We start from the raw sequence: 10,287 nt of genomic DNA on the forward strand, positions 1-10,287 counted from the left end.
ATAAATGCGACATCACACGGCGTGTACCCCAAAATATTTCATTCCGGCCATTACGGTCACGCCACAGACCGGGACGCGGATGGGAAAGGCGAGACTAGCCATAGCCCACACCACCCAAGCCTGTGCTGTTGCTTACGGAGTACTCAGCCTTGCGTCCGAATGAAACTGTAGCAGCAGCGTCATCCTGATCGCCAGCACCGCCATCGGTTACGCGCAGCACAGCGCGCTGACCCGAGCCTTCGTTTTCGGTTCATCGCCATTAACCGTCATTAAAACCCATCAACCTCAGTAGAGCCTGGTCGCCTCCTTTCTCGCTCTACAACTGGTGACCCGAACGTGCGTTCCAACGTTCCACCATCATGAACGGTGACCAGCACTCCACCAGCCCTTCGCCTCCCAACCGGCCACCGCCACTTCCACCGCTTGAAGCTACTGTGGCACCGCTCCGCCTGCCGCCTTTCTTCATCTCAGACCCCCAGCTGTGGTTCGCGCAGGCGGAGGTTCTCTTCGACGGACGACGCATCACATCTCAGTCATCAAGGTTTGGCTACGTCATCGCAAACCTTCGTCCCGAAGCTGCGGCGGAAGTCCGCGATCTAATCATCCATCCTCACGCCGAGTTGCCCTATGACACCTTAAGGGACGAGTTGATTCGCCGTACGTCTGCTCCTGAGGAGCGACTTTTGTAGCAGCTTCTTAACAGTGAAGAGCTCGGCGATCGACGGCCTACACAGCTACTGCGCCGCATGCGCGACCTCGCCGGCCTGTTTTCAACGCTCTCCACTCGATGTCCCACCCTGGCGTGCGCGGAACGCAAAAGATCGTCGCTGAGCGCTACATATGGCCTCGCATGAATGCCGATGTCCGTGCCTGGGCGCGCGCCTGCCTTGCCTGCAGGCGGTCCAAATTCCACCGCCACAGCATCTCGCCTCCATCGCGGTTCCTTCCCCCAGATGCTCGTTTCGACCAGGTGCACATCGACTTGGTCGGCCCGCTTCCTCCGGCCAAGGGCTACCGCTACCTGCTCTCCTGCATCGACCGCTTTACCCGCTGGCCGGAGGTAACTCCGATTCCTGACATCACAGCAGAGACGGTGGCCCACGCATTCCTCTTCTCTTGGATTTCCCGATTCGGCGTCCCGTCCACTGTCACCACGGACAGAGGACGCCAGTTTGAATCGGCCCTCTTCCGTCACCTGTGCAGCGCCCTCGGAACCCATCACATCCGAACCACGGCCTACCTGCCGGCTGCCAATGGCCTGGTCGAGCGCCTTCATCGGTAGCTCAAGGTTTCCCTCCGCGCCACTGACCACGGCGACACAACATGGTCCGAGCGTCTTCCCTTCGTCCTGCTTGGCCTTCGCGCCGCGATCCGCCAGGTCGACTGCAGCACGGCCCACATGGTCTACGGCTGCCCGCTCCGCCTTCCCGGGGCATTCTTCACCCCCTCGGCTCCGCTCGTGCCCGACCCTTCCTCATACATCGACCGTCTCCGCCAGCTCTTTCAGGACCTCAAGCCCACACCTACCCGCTCCGGTCCCGCAACAGGCGTGTTCGTGAGCCCCGCCCTTCATCAAGCCACCCACGTCTTCGTCCGCCGGGACTCTGCGCACCAGCTTGCAGCCACCCTACGACGGCCCCTACAGGGTCATCTCGCGAGCCGGGAAGTTTTTCCGCCTGGATCTTCCGCGGGGACCCGACACTGTGGCCATCGACAGGCTGAAGCCCACATTCCTGGAGTCGGCACCTCTGGTATCGCCTCAACCGCCCTCCGTACGTCCGCGCTCACCTCCTGTCTCCGGCCTATCTCCCCCTTCACGTCGGGTACATTGGGCTCCGCAGCTCGCGCACTACGGGCCGCCCGCAGCCTCGGGCCCGCCTCCTGCCTTCCTTGGCTCCGGCGCCCGACCTTCCCGCTGCCCTCTGCCCCCTTCGCCGGCTTAGTCATCCGCCACGGGGGGGGGGGGGGGGGGGGGGGACCCGAGCTTTCGTTTTCGGTTCATCGCCATTAACCGTCATTAAAACACATGAACCTCAGTAGAGCCTGGTCGCCTCCTTTCTCGCTCTACAAAACCTTTGAAATTCAAAGAAGAAAGGGATTCCAAAAGAAATAGTTCGTATCTGAGGTGTCTTCTTCCTAGGCTTTCATAAAATCAGGTTACCCTGGGTTGCAATTTACTTTACAGTTCTTTTAGCTTGATTTTTTCGTGTCTGTCAAAGCCGTGTTAGCATGCATTCGACTCGCTCGACTAGGTACTCGGTGCGCGACATGGTAGTGTTCTCGCGGCTTCTATAGTCCGGGATGTCGTCACTGCTGGTGTGACGTCGCCGAGTCCGCTCTCAAAAATCGCTCCATGTGGTTTAGCCTTAACTGTTTCCCTCTGCTCGACAAGGCCGATCATTTGTGTTTTGTGCAGGCGCTCGTCCCGGCTCGGACGCTAAATCGTAGGAGCTAGCCACAATGAAAGGTCGTCACACAATGCTGGTCAGACATTTGTGAAACTGTCCTCGTCAAAGGTCGCCTGTCTGCCTCGGGACTTTCCGCTGTAGTGTTTAGTTCTTAAATAAACGAGTTGCTAGTCGAACGTCGTCCGTCCATGTTTTCCACGCGTTCCATCATCATGACCAAGCGAAAAATTTCATTTATGAGACACGTGCGCACGTTCAGCTCCAGAATAAAAACCAGAATAAAAACAGTGCCCCCATAATTTGTTTTGTGGCTTTTTATAGTCGTTTCGGTCATTTCTGGTCTGCGCAGCCCTCCGCTTGCGTCGGTCCCTGTCGTATGAATGTGTGTATGAGTGTGCAAAAATGTAAGAGCGAAAGCAGACATGTACAAAATACCTAAAAAAGTATTTAAAATAAGATAGTAAATACTGCCGAAAAATTGTAATTAAGATAGAGTATAAATACTTCAAAATGAAAGTAATTAAGTTAAAGTAGCAAATACTTCCGAAAGTATTTGAGATACTTCGGTAGGCGCCGTAGAAAAGTACGTGAACGTGAATATAAGACACGTTTGAGTTTGAAACACGTGAGTTTGATGTCTTCCAGGTCGAAAGAATGTTCTTGTTGTAAGCAAAGCTTGCATTTGACTGAAATATTATTATCAGTCTCCGAAGCATATTCGAAAATCGTCCGAAGGTTTCGCTATGGGAGTGAACGCGCCACTTTCGTTGGCTTCATTCTGCGAACTGACAACTCGTGCAGAATGACTTTTTTATGTCCATAAATACAAAAGACCCAACAGGGCTTGCAGTGGTCACTGACCAATATGTCATACACACAACCTACTACATACAAGCATTACATTATATACCTTACAAATTGAAAAAGTAGAAGCTTGTCAAGCAGGGGTGTCCTAGAAGGCTAGAGCAGAGTCAGAGGGGATATTTAGGTCAGAACTCTGCTGCAGCTACAGGGCACTCATTATAAAACTCTTGCTCTTGAATTCCTATTTTCCCGAAACAAAAAAAAAAAAAACATTTAGGTCAACGTGCGAGGTCGGAATGGAAATTCCGGCAGAGCGAGCATGCCAATGGAAAGAAAAAGAGAGAAAATGGAAAACTGAGAGGCGATTCAAAAAGTAGTTAGAGTATCGAGTAGAAGATACCGCAAAATGTATTTGGAATAGAGCACAAATACTCCCCCGAAAAAGTATTGAGTAAGATACCAAGATACCACAAATAGTATTTAAAATACAGGATCTTAAATACAATACTCTAAATACGTACAAGTCTGAGTGAAAGGAGGTTGAGTGAGAGTGTGTGACTGGTTTGTCCCTTCAGATGACGCACCCTGGAAGTCGCTGAGAAGGCGTGTTGGCTTAGCTCAATTGGTAGAGTAATCCAGATGATGTGGGTTCGAGTCCTACAGCTGGCTAACCTTTTCCCGAAATCCAGACTGCTAACGGTATCGTATCGTGCAAACGTTGGCCTTCAGACCGTTATGTACCGGAGATCCCTTTTAAGAGTGCAGAGGGTTAGCTGACGCCATGGCGTCCTTTCCGCGTTTTCTTACATCTACTTTCAACGAGGGAAGGAACGGAGGTCTCGCGTAGGCGCTGCACGTCACCCGTAGTCGTCGTTCGTTCGCAGACATTTCGCACTATATTTTTTTGCAGAACAACCCATATAAGACAACCAAATCGGACCCCACACAACCAAAAAACCCAAACAGGACCACATCCGTGCTTCTTTAATGGCCCACCCACTATTGGCGGCAAGAACCTCACTACTGGGCGCCACTGTGGACCCTCTTCGTGGAAACCCCCGTTCCTTTTTTGTTTTTATTACCTACAATACCCATCGTCATATTGTAATGAAACTGGGACTTACTTGGAACACATGTGTCGTTTTCGTCATGCGTTATCAGAAGAGATAAATGCCGGACAGCCCCTTACACGTGCAAGGCCTCGTTACGCAGTCCAACGTGCAAATACGGCCCGGGAGTATTTACACGACACGGTTCGTTCAATGAATACCAGAGCGGTGACTCCCAAACTTCTCTGCGCCGATAGTTGAAGGGCGTGCTCAAAACGCCATCGGGATCAAGGGTGTGTCATTCACGATCATGGTGTTTGTGGGAGAATGGCTAATGTTAATGGAAACCTGCCGCAGCCGCACACACAGAAAAAAAAGAGAAAAAACCGTACATATGGAGATGGGTAGAAATCCAGCGAACCGGTAGAATGTAGGAAGGAAGAAAGAAGAAAGAAAGAAGAAACCGGGTTTAGATCCACACGTGACAGACGTGATAAGGAGTCTTATCTCATATACAAGTTCAACGCTCTTCACCCGTCCGGTATCAACAAATCACAAGGCACCCTAGAAACACTTCACAAATAAAATATGCTTTTCCCTTCTACCTCCATTATCATCTGTTATGTTCTGCATGGCCATTGCTTTCTACTCTCTTTATTGCATGCCACAACTTTGCATTACAAAAAAAAAAAAAAACCGTTGCTGGTTCTGGAATTTTCCCCACGTAATCACTAACCTCCTTACCTTTCGCTATGCTTGCCAATTCTTGCCTGTTGTCCCGTTTCGTCCACGTGTTCGTGAACCTTCCATTTTTCTGTAACCGGTCTGTAGCCTAGATCACTACGTTCACATAATCCCCTCCACACTCTAACAAAGCAGCCATTCACTCCGGCCGTAGAAGCCCGTACGGAACCTTTCTTCCCTCCGGGCTGTTGACCCACAATTCGCATGAACCTTTAAACACGTCACACCTAACCCTTTAAATACCATGCCAATGATAAGGACGGTGCCCAGAAGAAGAACAGTCTCTGTTCGAAATATCGGCGGCTTCTGTCCTGAGGCAACTCCCTTCCCGTAGATATGGAGGTTTGTTACACTGCTCCTTTAACGATGCGTGCATGTTTATTTTCGTTTCCACTGCGCGGGTTGCTGATACCCTTACAACGAACTCCTGGTGTAGAGTACCGCCACTCGTTATAGTAAAAACCACGTGTCCTTACCGAACGTCACTTCCGCTTCGAAGACGTACTCCACGCCCGGAGAGGACACGCAGGGGTCTACAGAACAGGACACCGTTCGAAAGTTGGACAGGGACATGCCAGGAGCTGTAAAACGTAGCGGTGGCTGGGTTAGCATTGGATATAACACAGTATTCGCACACACGTGTTTCGGAGCTGAAAACAGTGAGTACACAGGTGGCACGAACAAGACATGTTACTACTGGCAAGGCGCAGCGAAGAGCGGGGAGAGCTGTCAGACGGGCGAATTTTCACACTGCCTACCAAAGCGAACGAAGTAAAGCATCTCAACTGCAGTGAAAGAGATATGTTTCTCTGCCAGGGCATAACGCAGTCATCACAGAGAGACAGGGGCGTACGAGAAGGTGGCAGACGGGGAAGTTAATGCACATGGTTGTTGAAGGCGCACTAAAATTTCTATTTAAAAAAAACTAAAATGACTAAAAATGCGATGTATTTTTAGTCATGTTACATCCCTCTGAGCAGTCTGTAAGAAATGCATTGTCCCGCCCATACATGGTCGGCTACATTGAGAAAGGTGAGTGGAGTAGATTCTTAATATTCTGTCGCCCCCACGCGTGGACCAGGCGGATGAACACGAAATTCACCGCCGGATAGCTGATCCAAAAAGCACATTGGTGCACTGCTTCGCGCAAGAAATATGTAAACGAAAACCGAAAAAAAAAAAAAAAAAACACGGAGTGTCGACGCGTTAATTTTTTTTTTCTTGCAATATTTTTCGCTGAAGGTCCCGATGCGTGAAACGAAGGTTCCGTGAGCATGCGAAGTAAAATTTAAAAGTTCAGATGTTTATTTTATTAGTGAGCGCATGCAAATGAGGGGCTCACTACTCAGTTCATAGCCGGCGGCCCAAGGATGTTTACCGAAAAGAAATTTCTTCGATGGCGCCACTTTTTCTCGAATTATTCAGCCACAGAATTTTCGTGAAACGCACTGTAGATTAGAACTATTAAATTTACATCAGCTGGTATAACAAGCCAGGACTGAGATTCTGACCATTTGGTGTTAGGCACTTGAACTCAGAAATTAAGTAAGACTCTCTATTCCTACGTCTAATATCGGTACGGAACCCCGATTCTAGCAAGATATTTTTGAAATCAGTTTGAAAATCGTGAATACGTTGATTGAAATGAATTCCGAAAGGAGTTTGGCGGCCATTTAAGATATCAAATTCATGGTCGTAACATATTTTCTGGTTGTGCTCGAAGTTTCACCGATGTATCATGAATTGCGATGTATTGCGAGTATCGGGTAACAAATATTGGGTGAATAACAATGAAGCTAATCGAGAATTTTCAAATTGAAGTCACCCGTTGTGCTACGGGCAATGGAGGACGGCGTGATAAATTTGCAGGTCTGGAACCGTGTACAACCACAGGGACAAGCAACCCGGCGAGCGCTTGATCATTCATGATAACGTGAGGATGTCACGCAAAATTTTAGATATACGGAAAACTACTACTGGGGAAGTCGGGAAAAATCTCCTTTAATTGCTAATCACCATGCAAGATATTGATACGGTGTCTAAGAACGAAATTGGTATTGACAAGTGATTTATGATATGTGATCGATAAAATTACGGTACCTAAGTCTTCTTTGCGTTTCGAGGTGAATAAGGACTCAGGCCAACAAGAAAGGATTTCTTCACTCTCGTAGGATGTGTTCGATGGTTTCGGTTTTGCTGATGGTGCGTGGAATTTGAGTTGTCGAAGAGGTTACAATTGGGGGTTGGTGAATGATCTGCCTATTTGCAGCGCTCAACTCACGTCGAGACTGGGAGGTACCCGGGTTCGAATCCCGGTGCCGGCTGTGCTGTCTGGGGTTTTTCCTGGGTTTTCCTCAGACGCTTTCAGACACATGTCGGCACAGTTCCCCTAGAAGTCGGCCCAGGACGCACATTTCCCCAGGGCGTCAGTCGTGACGTTGCCCACATACGTGAGGCCGACAACGGCAAGCCCTTTCACCACCACCACCACCGCAGCGCTCAACTTCAACTTCCCAGAGATCAGATTCCGTGTCGTGCACGGGTTCCGATATTCCTGTCTCAAAAAAAAAATGAGATGAGACAAAGCCACACTTACAGCACAGTTCTTGTCCCACCTTTCGCCTTGCTCGAATGTGTCTCGCAGAGCTGCTAGCAAGCAGCACCATCGTCACTATGGTTGGGAAAAGCATTGTCATCTGTCTCGTCGCGTGGTAGCAACGCACAGTTACGAGTGTTGTTCCGCTTGCTTATACTGATGATGCTCGACACATCGCGCATGCGCGCCATCGCGTTTTGATAATTGGTTACCAATGTGCCAGTATCCTTTGGACGAAACAGGGTGCCTTATCCGTTCTCTGTACTTGCTGACTCAGGTTGTGTTGCGTTTTAATAAAGAACGAAGTTTTTTAACGAAAGGAAACAGGTCAGTGAGCACGTCAGTACAAAGTGCGATCATCACGCCAGTACAACAGCGCTCGTGTGCGTGACTACATGTAGCGCACGGCACGCGCCAGGTAAAGGAATGGATCATCTTCCTTGCCTCGTTGCAAACTTGGCTGACGTCAAAGGCTTAGAAAAGGAAACTTACCTGTAAAGAGCAGCTTCGGCAATACTATCATTGCTCCAAGTACGGTGTCGTTATGCGAAGTTTGGTTCTAAAGTACAGGGTGTATGCTATAAAAGGTCAGTCACATTTTCGTGCAAGAAGTGATACCTCCTTGATGCTATACATCTATCACGAAAAGACTTACTCTGCCTCAAAGTGAATAATTTATGCTAGAGGAACCTACGGAACGATTGTGGTTACCTAGCACTGTGTAACAGAATAAATATGACCATGCAAACTTTCACCTCCATCCGTCGGTATTGCGCATAAACACATGAAGACGAAAGTTTCCGTGGCCGTGTTTATTTTATTACGCAGTGAATGGTAACCACAATTTTTTCGTAGGTTTCTCTGGCATAAGTGATTCACTGTATGGCAGCAAAAGTCAGTCTCTCAAATATGTATAGTGTCACGCGCGAAAATGTCACCGACCTTTTATAGCATACACCCTGTACATCGAAGGTCAGATTTTGGATATCAGGGTCGATATATGTTCTCTACAGTGTATGACCTTAAAATTTTATTACGTTAGCATGTGTTGTGGCCACCAAAATGTGATTCCATGCAACAGTGAGTTGCGCTTGTGTTGCATTTATTGTAATTGTTCATTTGTTCAGTCGTTCATTGTAATCAATAAACTTCTGTGAAATCACCATCGCAGACCCGTAACGGTACCTCAGAGTATGTTACTAGATGTCGGGCAGTATTTAGATACTGACGTTATTTACGAAGTGCTTGGAAAAATCAGAGGAACACAGCTTCTGGCAGCACGTCTATAGTGAGGTTGACGGGGGCGGGTAGCAGGACTTGTTGAAGAACTCTCAGTCAGGTTACATGCTGGTGGGAAACAATCGAGAGGAGGATGCAACGACCAGTCATGGCCAAAACGACATATGTAGCATCGTTTATATGTGCATATACATAAGCCTACTAGTAGCAGTTCAGGTGGTTCCACAAATGTGTAACTCGTATACGCGGGAGAGCCAATAAGATCCGTTATCCCACTCATGTACCCTTAGGATGACCCAGTAGAAAAACAGTCTCGGTTCCAAATATCGGCGGCACACATACTGAGGTTTTTTGTTTTGTTCCAGCCTTAGAAAACCCCATGCTCACATATAGCAAGCTCCACAATTACTTTGCAAAACTGGCGAAAGGCGAACACATGACGGGTCTTCCATTTGGCTCAGACGGAGTCCGGAAGGTGTATAGCTATTGACAGTTTTCCGACAGAGCCGTTTATTAGGAGAGTTTGGCCAATGGAAGGAGCCTGTCGCAAAGCGCGCCATTTGACGTCACACGATGGGCGGCGCCAAGCCCAGTGGCGCCATTTTGGATCAGAGCTATCGCCTTGAAATCTCCCATTCCGCCATTTTGGAGCAGAGGCACAGCCTTGACATTCCCCCTTGCCGCCGCAGGTCGCCTTTCATCCCGGTCAAGTGGGCGAAACGATGACGTCTGTGACGTCACGGCGGCTCCCCCATACCCGGGCGGCGAAAGATCACCAGAATGGCCAAACTCTCCCAACAAACGGCTCTGTTTTCCGAGGAAAATTGCCGCCAAAGAGCCCACCTGTCACAGGTCACAGGACACAGGTGTAAAGGGTCACGGGTCACAGGTGTAAAGGTCACAGGTCACCTGTGACCTTTTCCGGTGGGTAATACGGGTAATGCTATCGGTAGTCAATTACATTTTGTAGTAACGTGCCCAAGCCTGGCTACAATGGGATTAAGGTAGTTATTTTCCTTCTGCTAGCCACTACAACAATGAGCCAATATGACGCAGGTACAAGTAGCAGCACTGATACATGTATTTTTGTCATATAGGTTGAAGTAGGATAATACCGTACGTACCGTCCGTACGTACTTTGTCTGGAGGTTCTTTATTAAAAGTGTCTGTTCGGGGAAATGTGATGGCTCGCCGTGATTGTCTGTCCGCAGGGTTATCAATCTATCCATTTCACATCACATGACTGACTATCTTCCTCAGATATTATCATGTATAAAACTTGTAGTGTGTGTAAGATATGATTGTTGTATGCTGCTATTTCTCTTTTGATCCTTACGCCTGCTGTGTTGATTGCATATTGCCAATAACTGGCACTAATCAAATACATTTACTTCTGCACTCTGTGTGTGTCTATTCTTTCTATGGAGTTAGATTAATAACAAAGTAT

The 10,287-nt window shown here is 48.5% G+C and overlaps 1 protein-coding gene across 1 annotated transcript in view; it reads right to left on the reverse strand.

The window, feature by feature from the left end:
- Positions 1–7,897, reverse strand: part of LOC135400514 (uncharacterized) — a 374,312-nt gene extending 366,415 nt beyond the window's left edge. The window contains exons 1-2 of the mRNA XM_064632345.1: positions 7,602–7,897; positions 5,482–5,586 (exon numbers count right to left, since the gene is read on the reverse strand). Of these exons, the coding sequence (XP_064488415.1) occupies positions 5,482–5,586; positions 7,602–7,701 (205 nt within the window). The 5' untranslated portion in view covers positions 7,702–7,897. The remainder of the gene's footprint in view (positions 1–5,481; positions 5,587–7,601) is intronic.
- Positions 7,898–10,287: the final 2,390 nt, after the last annotated feature.

Source organism: Ornithodoros turicata, chromosome 7 (genome assembly GCF_037126465.1).
Source record: "Ornithodoros turicata isolate Travis chromosome 7, ASM3712646v1, whole genome shotgun sequence".
Classification (NCBI taxonomy): domain Eukaryota; kingdom Metazoa; phylum Arthropoda; class Arachnida; order Ixodida; family Argasidae; genus Ornithodoros; species Ornithodoros turicata.